The sequence below is a fragment of the Myotis yumanensis genome, unplaced genomic scaffold (assembly GCF_028538775.1).
Source record: "Myotis yumanensis isolate MYYU_CA2020_CCGP unplaced genomic scaffold, mMyoYum1.0.hap1 SCAF_17, whole genome shotgun sequence".
In the NCBI taxonomy this organism is placed as follows: domain Eukaryota; kingdom Metazoa; phylum Chordata; class Mammalia; order Chiroptera; family Vespertilionidae; genus Myotis; species Myotis yumanensis.
In genome coordinates, this window is record NW_027223768.1 from 30,041,091 (window position 1) to 30,062,698 (window position 21,608).

Below are 21,608 nucleotides of genomic sequence, written 5' to 3' on the forward strand. Positions count from 1 at the left end.
GGATCGCCTACCTGTCCCCTCCTGCACCAAGCCAGCTGCTGAGGCTGCTGCTGCCCTGACTTGCCTGGCCCCCTAGCCTTCGCCCTCTGCTGCTGCCCACCTCAGCTCATCCACATCTGGCCCCTCCCTCCCTCTTCCAAACGGAGTGGCTAGGAAGAAAGGACGCGCGAGATGACCGGTCCTGCACGCTAGGAGTTTAAAGCTCGGTGAGTTGATAAGCACAGCGAGTACACAGGGACAGTGTGACACAGACCAGGACCAAGTGACCTCGTGAGGATTTAATTCATGTGCCCGAGATGTCTGACGTTCTCCCATAATTGGGTACACTATGGATCCAAATTTTAAAAGCTTGTTCACATCCCTCCTCTAACACCGCCCCCCCCTCCCTGCCGCCCTCTCAAAAACATCCAAAGCCAAACAGAAGCATTCTGAATGACCTACCACATGGGGCCATGAGCAGCCTGTCAGCGTCTTGCCAGAGAAGTGAAGAATTAAGAATTATGTAAGTATGTTTAGATTGTAAACATTTTCCTCAAAAAATATTCTAAACCAGGGGTGGGGAACCTTTCTTCCACCAAGGGCCATACAAAATTATCAACTTAAAAATTAGCCTGCTATATTTGGTCAAACATTTAATTAACTCACCCTTAAATGCCTTGGCAGGGCCAGACCAAATGATGTTGAGGGCCTTGTATGGACTGTGGGCCGAATGTCCCCCACCCCTGTTCTTAAATAATTCTACAAAAAAAAGTGACTTATCTGTGTGATAGAAAAAGCTCCATTTTATTTGAAACAAAACAGAGTAAACCACGAACGTAAATCGCTAAGTGGGGAGATGACGCTGGGACTGGCGTGGAGAGAGGAGAGACACGGGAAGCCATCCTTACCCTTTGTAACTTGCCTGGTAGCACCGGCCTGCGGATACGCTATTCCCTGGCTCTGAAATGCTGCTTCTCCACGTGGAACGATTCGCTGTCGGGTGGAGGCACTGCCTGTTTGTACTTCTCTGCAAATCTGGGGAGCAAGCCACCCAACTGGAGATGGCCCTGAGGAAGTTCAAATAGCAGGTCTCCTTGGGTACCGACTCCTTGGAACGTGACAGAGCATATTCTGTCTACTTTTCTGGGGGATTAGAAACACAGCTGCCACTGTCGCCTCCCTGCAGAGGAGGGGAAAGGTATAGCTCGAACCCCAGCGCTGGTTCCAGAGATCACACTGCAGGACATGGGGCAGGTTCTCGTAAATGTCACCAAGACGTTTCAGAAATACTGGCCAGTGGAGGACGGGCCTGTCACTAGTCAGGATTGCTGTGTCTCAATCAAGAAATGTCCATTGCGTTTAATTCATGGTAAAGGAGAAAGAACCCAACGGGCCTTGGGTCTGGGCCCACAGTGTCACGATGTGAAGCTGGGCGAGACACTCTACTGCTCTGGACCCAGCTCACCCAACGGGAAGATGATGGTGGGGGAGACGATCTCTAGGTTCCCAGAGTTAGAAGACTCTCTGGTTGTCGAGTCCCAAGCTTCTGGTCTTGGAAGTAACTTCAACCAAAGAGCAGATCAAGCTCTGGTCCCCTGGAGGTTATCTTGGGGCGTGAGGTCAGGGAGAAGCACCATTTGCGTTGGAAGCCGACAGCAAGGGCTGGCCTGGGCCCGGCGGCATTAGTTCATGGAGTATGTCTGGGCCCAGGCAATGCCCACGTGGGAGTAGCAGTACAGGAATCCCAGGACAGAGAGGGTCACCCATGGCCAGCCTGCAGCGGGAGGAGAGAGATGAAACAGCAGTTAGAAATGCCTGGGGTGGGGCCTCCCACAGATGCAAATTATCCTCCAACCCAAGAAACAGTATAGGCCTCAATTTACCCATTAAGACACATGCCTCCTGCAAAGTCTGCTCTAACTGGAATGCCAGCAAGTTGAACCTTACATTCCCACTGGGGTCAGCATGAAATGAGGGGGGCGCTAGCACAAATGCAAATCGTGTTTAGAAATAGGACAAGCTTTTAAAGAATACATATTTAGAAAACTAAAGCAGTTAATAATAAAAAAAAAGAACAACATGCCCTGCTGGTGTGGCTCAGTGGCTGCGCATCAACATATGAACCAGGAGGTCGAGGTTCAATTCCCCGTCAGTGCACATTTCCAGGTTGCAGGCTCAATCACCAGGAGGGGGTGTTCCTATCTCCTTCTCCCTTTCTCTCTGAGATCAATAAAAATTTTTTAAAATGTTTTAAAAGGACAACAGTCCATGAGACCCATAGTAAATCTCAAAATACAAATTGACCATTATTTTGAATTAAGTGTCATTGGTAAGCACACAGGAGAGTCTAAATTAAACATTTGCTTTCAAAACTCACACCTTTTAATGGTTCATTCTACAAGTACTTGTCTTAGAATATCTGATGGCTCTTTTCTTTCTCCTTCTTTTAATTAACAGCTCTGTCTGCTGAGTATTTGTTGCTGAATGATCTTCATGTCTTCTACATGTTTTACTTATTAAAACATTTATGGGGGCTTTGGAGAGCCAGAGGTGCTATAGAGGATACCAGATGCCAAAATAGAAAGATCTAGTCCTCCGTCAGAGGTGCTCCCACTCTAGCTTAGAAAAGGCACACACCACTTGGATTTATGAGCCCTGTAGTATGTGCTAGATAATGACGTGTGCAGAGCACAGTTAAACTGCACCATGTAGGATAAGAATTTGTTAGATGGAAAGGGCCAGGGATGAGCTACCAGAGAGACCACCTGAAGTGTGAACATCACAGGCCCTCCAAGGAACAGGGATCTTGTGATGTGGCTACCACACAGGGAGGGGCAGGCAGAGAGGGGGCAGGGGAGGAGTAGGGAGGAGGCAGGCTCTCTTCCTGCTACTCAGATGGTATAGTAGATGGAGTAACAGGATATAGGTAGTGTATCATGATATCCTATATAATCCTATATAATAAAAGGCTAATATGCAAATCGACTGAATAGCGCACTGACCACCAGGGGGCAGAGACTCAATGCAGGAGCTATTCCCTGGTGTCAATGCGCTCCCAAAGGGGGAGTACCGCTCAGCCAGAAGCCCTGAGCCTGGTTCACAGCTGGTAAGCGCAGCGGTGGTGGCGGGAGCCTCTCCTGCTTCCGCGGCAGCACTAAGGATGTCCGACTAATGGCTTAGGCCTGTTCCCGCACTGCAAGAGGACACAGGCCAGGCTGAGGGACGCCACCCCCCCCCCCCCACAAGTGTACAGATTTTGTGCACCAGGCCTCTAGTTGTTAATAAGACATTGGTAAGGTATATAATAACGACAGCTAATGAAAAATGTGTAGAACACAGAGGGAAATGCCTACAGCTAATAGAAAGTGAGCAGTGTCATTTTACTCAGGGTTACGATGGCTAAGCAATTCCCTGAGCAATTCCTTCTGTCTGAAGGGACTGGAAAGGCAGGGGCTGCGGATAGTAAAGGAAAAGATGATCATCATGCAGGGCCATGAGGGGTAAATGTTTTCTGAGAAGTGAAGGGATAATCAGAACAAGAAGCGGGTCTAACAAAAAACTTTGTCTAAAATGTAACGTTGTAAAATGGTACAGCCACCATGGAAAACAATATGGAGGTTTCTCAAAAAATCAAACATAGCTTTACTACATATATACCCAAAAGAATGGAAAGGAATGACTAGAAGAGATATTTGTACACCCTTTTTCACAGCAGCATTACTTACAAGAGCCAAAGATGGAAGTAACCCAAGTGTCCATGGACAGATGAATGAATCAACAAAATGGGATATAATGGAATATTTCCAGCCTTAAAAAGGAAATTCTGACATTTGCTACAATATGGTGAACCTTGAAGACATTAGGCCAAATGAAATAAGCCAGTCACAAACGAACAAATACTGTGTGATTTCCACTTACACCAGGTACCTGTCTATCAAGTTCATAGACACAGAAAGTAGAACGGTGGTTGCCAGGCGCTGGGGAGGAAGGGGAGTTATTGTTTAATGGGTACAGAGTTTCAGTATTGCAAGATGAAAAATGTTCCAGAGATGGATGGTGATGGTTGCACGACAATAGGAATATATTTAATACCACTACTGTACACTTAAAAATGGTTAAGATGTTAAGTTTTATGTTATATATAATTTACTGCCAAAAAAAAAATATGCTGGGTGAAAGAAGTCATTGACAAAATAATACAGACTGTATTACTCCATTTATGTAAAATTCAAATTGATTTATAGTAACAAAAAGCACATGAGTGGCTGCCTGGGGCTGGAGCAGGGGGAGAGCTACTAGTAAATGACAAAGGGGCACTAGGAATCCTTGGGGATGATGAAAATGGTTTGTATCTTGATTATGGGAATGTTTTCAAGGGTATACACATCTGGGAAATATCTTAAATGAATTTCTAGTAAAAGTTGTAAAAAAAATTTTTTTAAAGACAACAGAACACTAGCAAATCGCAGGTTTACGGCATGCTACAATGTCCTAGGACATATATGCCCCAAGATATTCAAATAAAAGATGCAGGAAGATACAATTCATTTTGTTATTAATCCTTACCCAACGACATTTTTTCCATCAATTTTCTTTTCTTAGGGAGAGTTGAAGAGAGAGACGTCAATGTGAGAGAGACGCATGGATTGGTTGCCTCCTGCTCATGCCCAGACAGGGGCTGGGGATCAAACCTGCAACCCAGGTACAATTCCTTGACCGGGAAGTGAACCCCAGATCCTTCGGTGCACAGACCGATGCGCTAACCACTAAGAAACATGGTCCGGGGCCTACCCTCATATACTTTACACATCTGGGCCTCAAACCTAGCATTTTCTTTCTTTTCCAAAAAGCTCACCTACTTCTTTTACATCCTCTCACGGGAAAGAAGGATTGGATGGTTCTACATTGAAGCATGAAATCCTAAGGCACTGGTTCTCCAACATGAGCCCGCATCAGAACTATTGGAGGGCATGTTAAACAGAAGGCTGGGCCCCCATCCCACCCCCCTGTGAGAAGGGCCTAAGGCAGCCGTGGGCAAACTACGGCCTGCGGGCCGGATCCTGCCCGTTTGAAATGAATACAACTAAAAAAAAAAAAAAAAAAAAAGACCGTACCCTTTTATATAATGATGTTTACTTTGAATTTATATTAGTTCACACAAACACTCCACCCATTCTTTTGGTCCGGCCCTCCGGTCCAGTTTAAGAACCCATTGTGGCCCTCAAAAAATTTGTTCACCCCTGGCCTAAGGGGTGGCCCTAAGATATGCATCTTTAATGCCTCCCTAAGTGATGTGGACTCCCCTGGTCCAAGGACCGCCCTCTGGGAGCCACTGTCCTAGTGGGCTCTACAGAAAGAGCTCCCCACTAATGCTGTTCATGACCTGGGGGGCTCTCAGGGAGAGGAGGCAGACCATTGCTGAGCTTTACAAGTGGCCAGGTACTCTGCTGGGCACCTTCTCCATCCTCTACCACCTTATCGGGGAGCTATTATTAGCCCCTGTTTGTAGAAAAGGAAACTAAGGCTCAGAGAAGTACAGTAACTTTTCCCAGGTCTAACAGCTAACTTACACCTCAGGGCTGTGTGTGCACTCGGGCCACGTGCAGGAAAGGCTCGCACCAGGCCCCTGCCTCCTGGCCTGTCCCTTTCCCGTCGATCCTCTGCCTCCAAATCCGGTTGGGAGGGGGAAGCAGCAGGTGCTTATGAGCATCATCCATCATGAACTCACTTGGTCACCCCGCCTCCAGAGGCCTCGGTTTCTCCTATTTGCAAAGGAGGCCGAAGGAAGCACTGATGAGCATGTTTCTGCCCGTTGTCTTAGTGCCTAATGTAGACTCAGCACTGAAGGGCATGCTCCCTGTGCCCGGGCGACCTTTTCTGAAGGCTGTGAGAGCCCAGGTTATCTCGTCTGCCCGGGGCTGAGCCTCCACAGGGCATCCAGCAAGGTGACAGAGGACGGGGTGCCCCCGGGCCCTCAGGGAGCCTCCGGCCATCCCGGCAAGTCGCTTGCTAGGTGCAGCGAGCACACTGTCACTGGCACAAGCAGCGTCTTTAATGAATCATGTTGTTCACAGTCAATTTCACAGCCTGATGAAGTCAATTTCACAACCCGGGCTGCATTTTTCATCCTTCCCCGGCGCCCGGCTGTGCCGGCCTGCAGGCAGATGCTCGCTGAAGCCCTCGCTGCCATAAAGTAAAATCACTTCACGTGAAATTGGGGAAGCGCCGAGGACAGGCCAGAGCTGCTGTGGTTGTTTTTTTAATTTAAATTTTTTTATTGTTGACACTTTTTAAAATGTACCCTGACGGCGCAAGTAGAAGGCAGTGCTGAGAAAACACAGATTTTTCTCTCGCTTGTGGCAAATGGTGGGGGACCCGCTTCCCAGAAAACTGTCCCTGCAGCGGGTACCACAGCCCAACCCTGGCCTCTGGGGACAGAGGCTGCACAGTCAGAACCTGCTTCCACAGCTGTTTCTCTTCCCTGACCGGAGTCCTAATACACCGCCTAACTAGGACTGCTGTTCACCGTTAATCCACAACCACACTATATGACACAGTGGATGCTGCCCAGCCCACGAGCTCACAAAAGCCACTTCCCCAAAGCAAAGGGATGTGCATGGTGCGAACCAGGGTCCCTGACACACAGCCCTGACAACCCCTCACCCTCACTGGTATTTATGAAGCACCTACTGTGTGCTTAACATTTAGACAGGCAGCCTGGATGCTTGTCACATGAGCAGTCTGCGTGCCCTGAGGGCTGTGAGCACACTCTGGGGGCCCGAGGCGTCACCTGCACCTTGAGGTTCAGTTCCAGCTCCGTTACCCAAGCCTGCAGGTGACGAAAGGCCCAGGGAGAACACAGACAGAGACAAGATCCTCAAACCACTGGTAAGGCTGGGCTGACGGGCTGTCACTAATAACTGAAACGTCAATGTGATAGAAAGAGCTCACCTTTAATGGTTTCTGTTTGGTTTTCTAATCCCACTACCCTACTAGGATGGCACAGGTCTGGGAACCGTGTCACGGAGGAGGGGCTGACAGGCCTGGCCATGGTGGTCTGCAAGAGAGAAGACCCTGGAGAAGAGCAAGTCGCTGCCTGCAGATATAGAGAAGTCGACCCTTCGGGCAGACGGCTGGGAAGACATCTGCCACCCCTCTCAGGAGGCAGAGGGACACTGGCAGCTGCAGCACCAACTCGGGAACAGGCTCCGAGACACCGAGCAGCCCCGGGCCGGGATGACGCCGAGGCGGGACAGGCGGCGGGACTCTCAGTGGAGGAGAGTCCGCTTTCCGACGGCAGGTGGAACCAGGTCTGAGAGACTATGAAGCTGCTCCTTTCCACCCAGGTCATGGGAGCAGAGCACTCGAGGTAAAATGGCCCATGAATGAATGAGGATGAGATGAAGGCACACGGGTACAGGTTACTGACTCATGAGTACTCATTCGAATACAAGACTCCCAAGTCCCTGCTACAGGTAATCACAAATAACAGCTGTTGCAAAACCCCTGAACAAGAAACCACATGGATGTCTATTTGGCCTCCGTTTCCCCCAGCCCGTGGCACATGAAGCTAATGGACAGAAGCGCCCATAGTCTAGGCCCGTGGTCGGCAAACTGCAGCTCGAGAGCCACATGCGGCTCTTTGGCCCCCTGAGTGTGGCTCTTCCACAAAATACCACATGCTGGCGCGCGTACAGTGCGATTGAAACTTCGGGGCCCATGCGCAGAAGTTGGTTTTCGGCCCAGGCGAGTCTATTTTGAAGTACTGTTGATATTTGGCTCTGTTGACTAATGAGTTTGCCGACCACTGGTTTAGGCTGGTCCACACTTGTGGGTGTGCCTGGAAGAAGAGGCTCCCAGCATGTACTGGCCATCCACACCAGCCACCCCCTCCCCCCCCCCAACCTCCAAATGAATATACCAGAGAGAGCAGGAAAGGGAGAGAAAGAGAGCGATGCCTAAGGCCTGGGAGCACCTGGAAAGGTGATGTCAGCAGATGCAGCTGACATGTCCTCTTCCTCGAGCAGCTGTTAGACTCCAAATTACTTGACTTCATTTCTCAGCACAGAGCAGGATGACAGACCCGAGCTCCCAGCAGCAGCGGCAATAGCGAAAGTTCTTCCTGGGGCTCTCAGAAGCGACAGTGGGCTGTGAGCACCAGCCACCCCGTGGGAAGAGAAGGCACTGTTCCTGCCTGTCAGAGACGGCTTTGTTCTCACCCAGCTGCTCCCACTTACTGCGTCTGCAGTCCAGCCTGCTCATCGCCATGCTGATGGGTTGGAAGGCTGGAGGTACCGTGGAGTGTGCACCGTCTTATCTGGTCCTAGTCCGGGGGCTCCCCCAGCTCCTGCCGCCTGGTCAAAGGCAGGCAGGCTGTGCCTGGGGTGCAGGGTCTGTCTCAGGCACTGAGCCCATAGGGTGGTCTCATTAGTACTGACTCTAGCCACCTGAGCTGCCTGTTGCCTTCCCAAAACAGAAATTGACAGACACACACAAAAGAGCTCTGAGATTAGTTCAGAAAAATGTGGTTCCAACACTTACAAATGGTATCTGGAAAAGGCATCTCGCTTCCCAGGCACTGGTGTTAGTGTAGGTAGCTAGTTAGTGTTAATAAAGGAAGGAGGCACGGGGAATCACATTAGGAAGCATGATCAACTCGGGAGCTGAATCAGACAGCAAGCCTGATTAAGTCTGCAAGTTACAGCGTCAGACACCCCAGAGGATCACAGCATTGTCCCGCCCAGGGGATTAACACCCCTCCTTCCCCTGTGTAGGGAGGGAGGACTGGCTTTCCAGTCTCCCCAAGGTACAACTGGTCCACGCGCCCGAACTGTGGGGGAAAAGATAAAGGGGAAATTCCTCTGCTGGGCCATGTGCAGTAGAAGCCAAGATGGTGGCCACAGGGGTGGAGTCTAGGCTGGGAAAGGGTCATAATGGATAAGGACACAGAACCCTGGGAAATCTAGGAAATGGATGGGTTAGGGGCGGGCTCAGCACCAGCCTTCAGAGGTTTGGGAAATTGACTGGTTAGTTTGAATGAGTGCCTGATCCTTCCCAAACCAGAGACAATATAATCTAAGCTAACAAAGGCAGGTGCAAGCTTGCTCTCTCTTGCTTGTTCTATCTCCCTCTCCCTCCCCCGCAACCCCCCTCTTTCTGCTGAGGGTGAGCAGAGAGGCACAGAGCTGCCCCACAGCACAGCTGCGCATCTCCTGCTAAGGCGAAGGTGAGCACAGCCACCTGGCCCTGGACAGTAGCCACGACCACTGCTATGGTCACCTCAGGCCACATGGCAAAGAGGGGCCTAGTGGAGGGGCTGTGTGCTCAGCCTGAGAGTGAGAGAGCGTGCACAGGTGAGCACAGACTCGAGCGAGGTGGACCAGTTCCAGATACAGTACCGTGTTTTACAAGGGACACTGTCACACGGAAGCCACTTCAAGGGCTACTGATAAGTTGACATTTAGCCTGGAGAAGGCCACGAAGACAGACCTGGGCCAACAGATGGAGGTTAGAGGAGGTGGACTTTGGCTACTACTGAAAGGAGCCTGTACCCCCAACAGCCTCCCCACAAGGCAGAGTGCCCGTCCATCAGCATTCAGGCAGAGTTCTGGAAGAACCATTGTGGGTGGCTGCCTCCCATGGGAGGTGGAACCAGAGACCCCCTGCAAGGCCCCTCCAACTCAGAGGTTACAGTCCATACAGTTCAAGTCCTCACATCATCCTCCCCTCCCCACACCCAGCAAAGGGAAGAACGAAGACTGACGTAAGACAGACACCGCTGCGTCTGAGCAGGAAGAGGGGGGTGTCCTGGCTGTAGGGGACAGAAGGCCATGCTCCTGCAGGCTGTGGAAACGTCACAAGATACGGCAAGATTTTAGTCAAGCACTCGTGAGGATACTTATCTGACGTATAAAGTGACTCAGACACATATTTGGACTCGGGCTACAGAGAAAGCCATTTTTATGCCTGAAATATCCCATTCTGAAGGGACACTATTCCTCTCTGGCTCCCGCCTCTGGCAGATAGCCCCGGGGAGGGGAGGTGTCTGCCTGGGACCGCAGGCCGGATGCTCTGAGCCCAGGCTGGGATGTGTCCCTGCCGCCAAGGGTCCCTTCTGGCAGCCTGGATGGGCCTGGGCAGGACTCTGCAGGGAGCCAGCATTCTGCAATCCCACAGGGCAGCTGTCTTCCTCAACTGCCAATCTGCCAGAATTGAACACCTCCAACCAATTTCCACAGGGCAGAGGGGTCGGAGCAGGTGCTGACCTGGAGCCGAGGAGGAGAAATAAAGGCAGCCTGGGTCTCTCTGGGGTTCATTAACGTGCCTGCAGTTACTAGTGAGATATCAGCACTTTCCCCGCCTCTCTGGGCTTCCTGTTCTGCCAGCAGGATTGGCCGGGAGGCTGGGTCCTTTGGGAATGAATCTCCATCTACTCCCCTCCTGGGGTCTTTCCATGGGGTGACCTGTTGGCCCCCAGGGAAGGGATCTCGGCTGGACTCCTTGTAGAGTTCCCCGATACTCCCTCGGAGTGGTCCGCTCAGGTGTGAAGCTGGCCCATGTCTACGAGATCACTCCACAATGTGGACCTGGACTTCTCCTGTCTGGTTCTTCCTAACCTGTGCTCCAGCAACAGAGCCTGACGTGATGGCGAAAGAAGGAATTGTGACAGTCCCGTCCCCCCTGCCTGCTGCTGCCACTTCCGCCAACACCCTCGGGTGGGGTACTGACGAGGCTGTTGGCACCTTTCGCCTCCCTTGCCTGCTGGGCTGCTGTGTGCTCTATTTGGAAGATTTGGCTCCATTCTTGCTGTAAGGGCTGGGAAGGATCTGAGCAGAGGACACACTAATCATCTTTGTGACCCTCATCATTCAACACTTATTGAGCTCCTACTATATACAGGGCAGTGGGCTAAGTGCTGGTGCTACCAAAGAGATGAGAAGGCTGGCGTGCCGTTAGGGAGACAGAAATTAGATGTAAAAAGATACAACACATCTGAGCTGGTTCTTCTCTCTCCCCGGGGATGAGACCGAATAGCTCTCAGGAGACAGTGATCCAGGGGATCAGAGTTCATTAACGTGCCTAATTGACCTCCCAACATGGCAGTCAATTAGTCACACTGCATAGAGTGCACTGTCTCCTCTTCCTTTCTGAATTTATAGAACGAGAATATGTTTTTTAAAAGACAAATTTGGGGCTCCTGGTCAACTAGGGAAGGAGTGTGTCATGAACCAAATAAGTTGATAAAGGAGAGGGTTGCTCCGTGCCCACACACCTTAGCTCATTCCTTTCCTCCCCTTCACCTCAGGGAGAGGAGGTCTCAAGAGCACCTCTTGTTTAAATTAGTAGCTATACAGGAATACACAGCTGATCTAGAGAGAGATAAAACGTCTTCCATCCAAGAGCTCCCAAACGCCCTGACGAAGAGTTTGGGTTGTAGCTGAATGCCCTTCAGTGCGTTTACCGTTGGCTAAATTCCAAAGCTGCAAATAAAAGGCCCTTGTCGCCTGGCCAGTGTTGTTCAGTGGTTGAGCATCGACCTATGAACCTGGAAGTCACAGTTCAATTCCTGGTCAGGGCACATGCCCAGGTGGTGGGCTCAATCCCCAGTGGGGGGCGTGCAGGAGGCAGCTGGTGGATGATTCTCTCTCATCATTGACATTTCTCTCTCTCTCTCCCCCTCCCTTCCTCTCTAAAACCAATTTAAAAAATATTTTTTAAAAGGCCTTTGTACTACATTTGCCCTTCTTAATAAAAAGAAATGATAATCAGACTATCTCCTCCTTTGCTAAATTCAAGAACGTACCTATAGTACAACACTTTTAATGAAAACTTTAAAAGCATGTTTTTAGAAACCCCCTCTCCTTCAGCACTCTCTCTAGCACCAGTAACCACAAAGCAGAAAGGAATGACAGAACCTGCCTTCATGGCCGGCTCAGCTTCAGGAGCCAGAACTCTAAGGCCTAGAACAGAACCCTGCCTTTGGACTCAGGAGTCCTGCCTTCCACAGCTTGCTTGTCAGCTATGTTCACTAGCATCTAGGAACCTCTTGTTTCTGTTCTTTAAAACTAGGATCATCAATCTCTACTCACAAAATCATTATGAGATCATCCCTCAGCACTGCTGGTTATCAGTAGCGTGATTTCCGTAACACCAACCTGGATCCTCACGCCCAGCATTCCAACGTCCTGCTCTCTCGTTCCCCACCAGCTAGACAAGCTGGGTGACACCACCTAGGACAGGCCAAGGTCGTTGGTGACTCTGACCTCCATGTGGTCACTGCCGAGACAACAGGGAACCTGAAGCAGCCACCTCTCGGACAGTGTGGCCACCCTCACTGTGCTACCTGCATCCCACCATGCGAGGGCCGTATTGGACACGAAGGTCTGCCGCGGCCACAGCGAGGCTGGCCTCCAGCGCCCCAGGCGCTGCCAACTTCAGTGTGACCAGCACTGTGCCGGGGCTACCCCATCAGACCCACCCAGGCCTCGCCAGTGACTCTTTGAAAGCTGCTGCGGGCCCACGGTTTGCTTTGCGAGTCCCTTTGCAATGATGTTACGCTCAGACTCCTGAAAAGAGTCTGCCTTCCTGAGCTCACTTAGACATGGGGAGAAAAGGGGCTCCTCTGTACCCTGGATGGTCAGAGGGGACCCGAAATGTGATCCCAAGCCCTATCTAAAGACAGCCGTGTGTCCGGACTAGCAGGACAGTCCCCACATATACACACTAGATTGAATATATATCCAAATTTATGGTAAGTATATTTGGATATATATTCAACTATCCTTCCACCTTCCCCAAGTATTTGACAGTTGGGCTGATTCCAAGGACTTGAATTACTGGAAGATGCTTTCATTTTATACACCAATTGGGTTATGTGACACAAAATTCAACGGTGCTCGGTGTCTGAGTCTGAATAAATTGTATAATTATTATGCTGGGAATGGTCTGATTTTAAAAGGCTCAATTCTGGTGTCACTTGAACTGAACCACAAGTTCCCTGGACATTTCTGCACGCAGGCATGTTAATTCAAACGTTGGTACTACAACCAGTTTTTGCACTTTGCATAATGCATGTGCAGACCTCTGTGAAATTTTACAATTAATCCTGCATTTTGTATGAACACCTGTGTGGTGCACGTGGCCATTAATTTCTCTATGGAACAAATAAACACTCACTTGGAGCACTCACTGGGAAACACGTACGGTGTTGTGCATAACCAACCAGCTCGTGGGACTTTAACTTCCAGCGTATATATGGATTTAGGGTCTTGGGATAATCACCGAATAGCACTGAATAAGCAGATGGATATTGAGGGCAAGACTGAAGACCTCTCCTGATGAATAATGAGCCCACAGCAGTGCAACAGCAGTGGGGGAAAAAGAATGCTGCCAATTTCCCCAGCACCAGCCCCACCAAGTTCACTGCCAGGGGAGGAAGGGCCCGAATGATAAATGCACGGCTTCAAGTCGCCATCAGCCAAGCACACACTGACTGTTCAGAGGAGTCCTCTGAGATCGGCGCAGCAGCGGTCAATGTACCTGGGTATTTTTTATCTGTGGGGGTCCTGCGGACCCCCTCCCATCCCCATGCAAAAGTGCTTCAGATGCTGAGACTGATGATACTGCACGAGTGCCAAGAGGGCATGGAAAATGTTATCGCTCACATAATTTGGATGGCTGGGGAGAGCAGGTACCTATGCCATTCCGAACTGGCCTGAGCCAGGGGAGGGGCGAGTGCCTTTGAGTCTTATTGTGGTGGGGATGGCGCCAGGGTGAGCACGGCCTGGTCTGAACTTTCCTCCAGCCCCCAGGAAAGGAGCGAGGCCATTTTCTTGTTGGCTTGCTTGCCCGGCAATGGGACGACTCGGGAGATGAAAGAGGGGTGGGGTTTGAATGATGTTGGCAGTCAAATATCAAAAATGGAGCCAGACTCCTCCTTCCCATTTTCCTACCTTAGAGCTTCCATTTAGAGATCTGAAACACGATTCTCAAATTTGCCTACCGTGTGACTCAACCTAAATATCTGTCCCCATCAGCAAAAGTTGTATAACATTTCCAGTAAATGATGTCACGCGTATCAGAGGAAGCTGGCCCAGGGCCCGTACATAACAGTTGCCCAATAACTGTTTCCAAATATCAATCTGGAAATTAAAGCGGGGAGAAATCTGTTTCCTACAAATAGTCTCACCTTTACCCTTACTCTGTGTACTTGTGAAAAGCAGAGAGAGGCTACCAGTCCTAGTAAGGCCCTTGAAACTATTTACTAGAGATATTGGGATAAGGGGAGGGAAAAGGAGAGAAGAAGGGAATATAAGGCTGGAGGGGGGGATGGGGACAGGAGGGAGGGTCCACGCACTGCAGAGGGCAACTCCCCGAGGTGTCACAGAACATGTCTGTCTGAGGCACCTCGGCTGGTCACAGTGGACAGGCAGGTCCTCACTAGCAAAAGGATGGCTCCAATAGGGAGGGGTGAAGGACAGGAAATGGTAAGTTATGGGGTGAACTGTACCCCCTAAAAGATATGTTTAAGTCTCAACCCCCAATACTCAGAATGTGATCTTATTTAAAAATACAGTCCTTGCAGATGTAATCAAGTTAAATGAGGTCATAGTCGATTAGAGCGGGCCCTCAATCCCATGTGACTGATGCCCTTAGAGAAAGAGGAAAGAGACCCAGAGACTGACAGGGAGCCTGCCATGTGGCGACAGAGGCAAGAGCACCAAGGGCTGCTGGCCACCGCCAGAAGCTGGGAGAGGCAAGGACTTGAGCATTTGTGTGGGATCAGAACTAGACGACTCCCCAGAGGCTCAGAGGACGACGACCCCGCTCACACCTGGATTCCAGACTTCTAGCCTCCAGACTGTGAGAGAACAAATTCTGTTTAAGCCACCCTGCTATGGCACTGTGTTACAGTAGCTTTAGGGAACAAATACAGTAGAGAAGAGATTATCCATTACTTTCTTTTTCTTTCTTCTTTGATGATCTGAGTGTGTAATTTTACTCAAAACTGGAATACCTGCAATGCTAAACGTTTTTTGTTTTTTGTTTTAGAATGATGAGTAATCACAGATCTTCATATATTGCCATTTAGCCGTTAATCCCTCAGAATTATTCTAAATACACAAGAAGAACATATTTTAGATAAAATATCTGGAGTTTGGGTTCATAATAACTTTCATACCACATGGTTAATATTATAACAAGTTTGAAAACAGAAGATCAAGATGCATTTCTGCACAATCTGTAAGCAACGGCAAAATGTTAACAGTGATTACCTCTGGGTTATGGGACTATATGGAACTTATTTTCTAAAAATAACTTTCAAATTGTCCTCATTGAAATAAGAAATATATTTTAAAGGAACACATTTCACTTTCCATTATTATTTTCACAAAAGCAAGAAATAGGATTTAATGCCTTGTCTTATGTGCTTTTGTCTTGACTTTTGACCCAGGGGCTCGAGGTATGTTCATGGCCTCCTGATTAGGCCCAAAAGAATCAGGACAGGGCAAGCAGTGACTGACACATCCTTTAGAAATTGGGAAAAGATGAACTTATTCTGTCAGCATGGGAGACTCAGGCCAAAGAACTTGTGGGTCATTTTTTTTTTCTGATTTAGTATAACAAGCTAGATAGTCTCTAATTCTCAGTTTTCACAAATAGGCCTTAAAGTGCAGCTCCTTATAAATCACTTTGTAACATAAACCAAATATATTTAAAAGAAATAGAGAGGCCGGAACCGGTTTGGCTCAGTGGATAGAGCGTCGGCCTGCGGACTGAGGGGTCCCGGGTTCGATTCTGGTCAAGGGCATGTACCTGGGTTGCGGGCACATCCCCAGTGGGAGATGTGCAGGAGGCAGCTGGTCGATGTTTCTCTCTCATCGATGTTTCTAGCTCTCTGTCTCTCTCCCTTCCTCTCTGTAAAAAATCAATAAAATATATTTAAAAAAAAAAAAAAGAAATAGAGAGTTTTGGTTCTGCTATGATTGCACAAACCCAATATAACCTCGTTTCCTACTAATTACAGCTAAAAACTCTGCAAAAATACATAACGCAACTACCCGAGGACTCAAAAAAAAGTAAACAAAGGCAGCAGCTTTTGAAGGAGTCAAAATTTGGGGAAGAACAGGGGTAAGATTGTAGTTTTGGTGGTTGTTTTTTCTTTTATTTCCCAGCTGTGCCCAGAGAGTGGGTCCAACCGTGGAGCTGCAGGACAGAGCAGCCATATGGGCTGGCAAAACTCTGATAGAAATCTTGTCTTTCTACCTAGAGCAGTGGTTCTCAACCTTCTGGCCCTTTAAATACAGTTCCTCATGTTGTGACCCAACCATAAAATTATTTTCGTTGCTATTTCATAACTGTAATGTTGCTACTGTTATGAATCGTAATGTAAATATCTGATATGCAGGATGGTCTTAGGCGACCCCTGTGAAAGGGTCGTTTGACCGCCAAAGGGGTCTCGACCCACAGGTTGAGAACCGCTGGCCTAGAGCAACCAAAAGAGGCCCCCTGAAGGCTGGAGAGTGTAAGGGGAACCCTGGAGAAGAGCAAGAATGAGCTGAGAATGGAAGTGCAGAACTTGCAGTTTAACACAACCAAGTTAATTGGTCTATATCTTGTGGTGGCAGTGACTACATAGGTGCACACCCTTGTCAAAATTCATCAACCACTGTATGGTACTTAACATGGCTGCATTTTACTGTATATGTTATACCTAAATAAAGCTGATTTAAAAATAAAAATAAGAAAGCCCAGAAATAAACCCATGCATACATAGTTAACTTATAACAAAGGAGCTAAGAATAGATAATAGGAAAAGGACAGTCTTTTCCATCAACAGTGTTGTGAAAATTGGACAGCCATATGCTAAAGAATAAACTGGACCACGAAAATTAACTCAAAATGAATTAGAGACTTGAGCATAAGAATTAAAACCATAAAACTTCTAGAAGAAAACATCAATGATAAGCTCTCAGGGATTTTTTTGAATCTGACACCAAATGTAAAAGCAACAACAACAAAAACTAAATAAGCCAGACTACATCAAACTAAATCACCTCTGCACAGCAAAGAAAACCATCAACAAAATTAAGACACAATCTATGGAATGGGAGAAAATATTTGCAAATCATATATCTGATAAGGGGCTAATATCCAAAATATCATATAATATACAAAAATGAACCCATACAACTCACTGTAAAACAAAACACAAAAACAATCCAATTAAAAAATGGGTCAAAGAGCTAAATAGACATTTTTCCAAAGAAGACATCCAGATGGTCAACAAGTACATGAAAAGATGCTCTACATCATTAATCATCAGGAAAATGTAAATCAAAACCTGTTAGAATGGCTAATATCAAAAAGACAAGAAATGTTAAGCGTCGGTGAGGATGTGGAGAAAAAGGAATCCTTGTGCACTGTTGGTGAAATTGTAAATTGGTATAGACACTATGGAAAACAATAATTTCTTAAATTTTTTAAAATAGAACTACCACATGATCCAGCAATTCCTCTTCTGGGTGTTTATACAAAGAAAACAAAAACACTAAATCAAAAAGATATATGTTTTCCCATGTTCACTGCAGCTTTATTTATAATAGCCACAATTTATGGAAGCAACCTAAGTGTCCATCGATGAATGAATGAATGAATGAATGAAGAAATTATGGTATAGCCCTGGCCCGAGTGGCTCAGTTACAGTTGGAGCATCATCTTCTATACCAGCCATGGGCAAACTACGGCCCGCGGGCCGGATACGGCCCGTTTGAAATGAATAAAACTAAAAAAAGAAAAGACCGTACCCTTTTATGTAATGATGTTTACTTTGAATTTATATTAGTTCACACAAACACTCCATCCATGCTTTTGTTCTGGCCTCCGGTCCAGTTTAAGAACCCATTGTGGCCCTCAAGTCAAAAAGTTTGCCCACCCCTGTTCTATACCCGAAGGTCAAGGGTTCCATTCCAGGTCAGGACACATACCTAGGTTGCAGGTTTGATCCCCCATTGGAGCACATACAGGAGGCAACCAATCAATGTCTGTCTGTCTCTCTCTCTCTCTCTCTCTCTCTCCCTCTCTCTCCTTCTCCCTCTGTCCCCCTTCCCCTCTCTCTAGATTCAATAAAACATATCTTTGGGTGAGGAAAATAAAAAAAAAAAGTTATATGTAAAACAAAGAATTTTGTGAAGACTAAATAGGACATTAAAAGCAAAGGCCCAGGCAAATGCAATTAGAGGTTAGAGGACTTTTACTTCCAGATGACCACTTGGAGGGCATGGTAATGGGCAATAAGGGTAAGTTACAAGGAGAGGCCTTACTAGTGGCAAAAGCTATTAGACAGACTCATATTACTGCTGCCTTATAACAAGTTGTTTTAAGCAAAAAGTGTTCCATACTTAAATGTTTAGGAGATGATGAAGTTGAATAAATGTCCTTACTATATGTCAAGAGTGTCAATGTACATGGTAAATTCTCTTTTTTTTTAAAGAAGTTGACATCGATTTTTTTTTAATCCTTGCCCGAGGATATGTTTATGGATTTTTAGAGACAGAAGAAGGGATGGAGGGAGAGTGGAAGGGAGGAAGAAAGGAAAGTGGGTAGGGAGAGGGAGGAAGAAAGGGAGGAGGATAGAGAGAGAAAACATCCATGTGAGAAACATCAATCGGTTGCCCCCTGCCCCAACCAAGGATCAAACCTACAGCCTAAGTGTGTGCCCTGGCAGGGAATTGAACCTACCACATTTAGGTGTACAGAATGATGCTCCAACCAACTGAGCCACCCAACCAGGAGGCTATAGTCAATTTTTAAAAGAAGACAGGCTACGTCAAAGTTTCCCAACTAATTTTGCCAAGGATCCCTTTGTAGATGGAACGTTTCCCTCTCCCAAGAATATTATTTCAAGGATTAAACTTGGGGAACACTTTGGAAAATGCTGACCTCTTGAAATGAGCATGAACCTGAGAGTCAGGAGGTCTGGCCTCTAGTTCTGATCCCACACAAGTGACTTTACCTCTGTGGGCCTCAGTGTCCCCTTCTCCAGCATGGGAGGCTGAGGCCAGAATCTGTCCCAAGTCCTTTGGATCTAACTTTCCACAATTCGATGCTTCTGCAAAGTATACTCAACTGTCTTGCTCTAGACCTGGTGGTGAACCAGAGGATCTCCAAATTTGCAAATAATTATTCAAAAATGTCCATATTTTCAACCCCAAATCTCAAAACTAAATTAATTTCTTCATGGCATGAAGATTTCCAGGAGTATTACAATTCAATTCTTGGCATATAAATATATCATTTTCCACCAGCTCTAAGCACCGCTGGCTCATCTGTGTAATGTCTCCAGATGCGTCTGCAATTAGCTCTGCTGTATTTAAATTCTGTCCACTTTAAATTGAATAAGATGTTCCCTCTTCTCTTCCAACAAAGCTGTCTAATGGCAAAAATAATGGAGTTAACGAGGGAGGGACACAGGAAAGCTGTGCTCTGTAGGCTGTTGGTTCACACAAAACCCTTAAGTAATTCATTTCCCAGTGTTAAATCAAGGGATAGATCAATATTGAAGAAATGTCAAATCTCACCAAATATATAAGTATATTCAATGCAATTCTAATCAAATCTCAACCTATTTATTTATCTTGTAGAAACTGGCAAGATGTTTCTAAATTTTGTATGAAAAGCCAAGTAATCTTGGAGAATGAAGGTAGAGGAGTTATAGTACCGGCAACGACAATTATAAAATGGTGAAGGGGATGTAAAGTACAGCACAGGGAATATAATCAATAATATTGTAATAACTCTGTATGTATGGTGTAGATAGGTACTAGAAATGTCAGGGGTGAAGTATGTGATTATCTAACCTCTATGCTGAAGACCTGAAACTAATACAAAATAATGTTAAGTGTAAGCTGAAAAATAAAATTAAAAATATAATGATAAAACTTCACTAATTAAGCAGAGTAGAAACAGACTCACAGGTACAGGGAACATTTTGGTGGTTGCCAGATGGAAGGGGGGTGCAGAGATGGGTAACAAAGGTGAAGGGATTTAGAAGTACAAATTGGTCATTACAGAACTGTCATGGGGGTGTGAAGTACAGCACAGGAAATATAGTCAGTAATATTGTACGGTATCAGATGGGTACTAGATATACTGGGGTACTCATGTCATAAGTAATATAAATGTCTAATTACTGGGTCGTACACCTGAAACTAAGAATATATTGTATGTCAACTGTAATTGAAAAAGAAAAAAAACATTTTAAAAAGACAATACAATTTTGGCCCAAGAGACAAATACACCATTGGACATCTGATTTATGGCAAAGACTGCACCGCACATCAGTGGGGAAATGACAGTGTTTTCAATGAAAGTTGCTAGGTCAATTAGATATTCACATAGACCCCAAAAATATTGATCCTTATCTCATCTCATGCACAGAAAATTAATTCCAGATGGAGTGTAGAACTAAATGGGAAAGGTTAGAAAGTAAAGCTTCTAGAAAATAATGTAGAGTGATATCTTAATAACCTTAGGGTAAACAACATTTCTTAATGAGGACACAGAAAACAGTAAAAATGAGGGAAAAGACTAATAAACAGGACTTAACGAAAATCAGAAACTGTTCATCAGAAAACATCATTAAAAGAGTAAAATATGGAAGCCACAGAATGGGAGAACATATTTGCAATACATAAAATCAACAAGACTCTTACCCAGAATACATAAAGAATACTTATACATCAAGAAGAAAAAAGCAACTGACTCAATTTTTTAAATGGCCAAAAGACTTCTAGAGGTACTTCACAAGAGAGAATACACAGGTACAATACACATATGCAAAAACACTTAAATTTTAGTCATCATGAAAATGCAAATGAAAATCATAATGAGATACCATATACATATTCAAGCCAGAAGAGCTAAAATTAATAAGATGGACAATTCCATGTTTGGGGAGAGGACTCAGAACCACTGGAATCCTCCTTGTACTGGTTAGAGAATAAATTGGTGCCATTACATTAGAAAATTGGTGGTATCTACTGAAATTGATCACACACATAACCTAAGACCGCACCATCCCCTTCCTGGGTTCCCTTTGTAGATGGAACATTTCCCTCATAGAACCAATGGAAGTGTGTACATATGTACACTAAAGGCATGTACAAGACTTTTCAAAGAAGCACTATTTGTAACAGCCTCGATTTAAAAACAACCTACAAAGTCCATCAACAGTTGAATAGATATATGCATCGTGGTATATTCATGTAATGAAATACTATACCGCAATAAAAATGAATAAACTATTGCTACACGTAACGCTACTGATGAAACTCAAACATAACACTGAAAGAAGCAAGACAGATGTAAAAGAAATATAGTCATATCTGATAATGTGATGTATGTGTTCCTAAAAAATCACCACACAGTGCAAAATCATACAATAAAAATTCACAGGACTTAAGTGAAAAAACAAGAACTAGAGGTATAATATCCAAAAATCTTGCCAGCAACACATTTTTTACAAAGATGGAAATCCAATAAGAGCAGTAGCATGGTCTGAGACATCTAAAATGGTTAAGAAATACATACTGAATAAATAGTACATTAGGTTACAAAGACCTGAAGTT

At 46.2% G+C, this 21,608-nt stretch overlaps 1 protein-coding gene across 2 annotated transcripts in view; it reads right to left on the reverse strand.

The window, feature by feature from the left end:
• Positions 1 to 592: 592 nt before the first annotated feature.
• Positions 593 to 21,608, reverse strand: part of HHAT (hedgehog acyltransferase) — a 163,543-nt gene continuing 142,527 nt past the window's right edge. For both annotated transcript variants that reach the window (XM_070395775.1, XM_070395773.1), the window contains exon 12: positions 593 to 1,753. In XM_070395775.1, the coding sequence (XP_070251876.1) occupies positions 1,662 to 1,753 (92 nt within the window). In that variant the 3' untranslated portion in view covers positions 593 to 1,661. The remainder of the gene's footprint in view (positions 1,754 to 21,608) is intronic.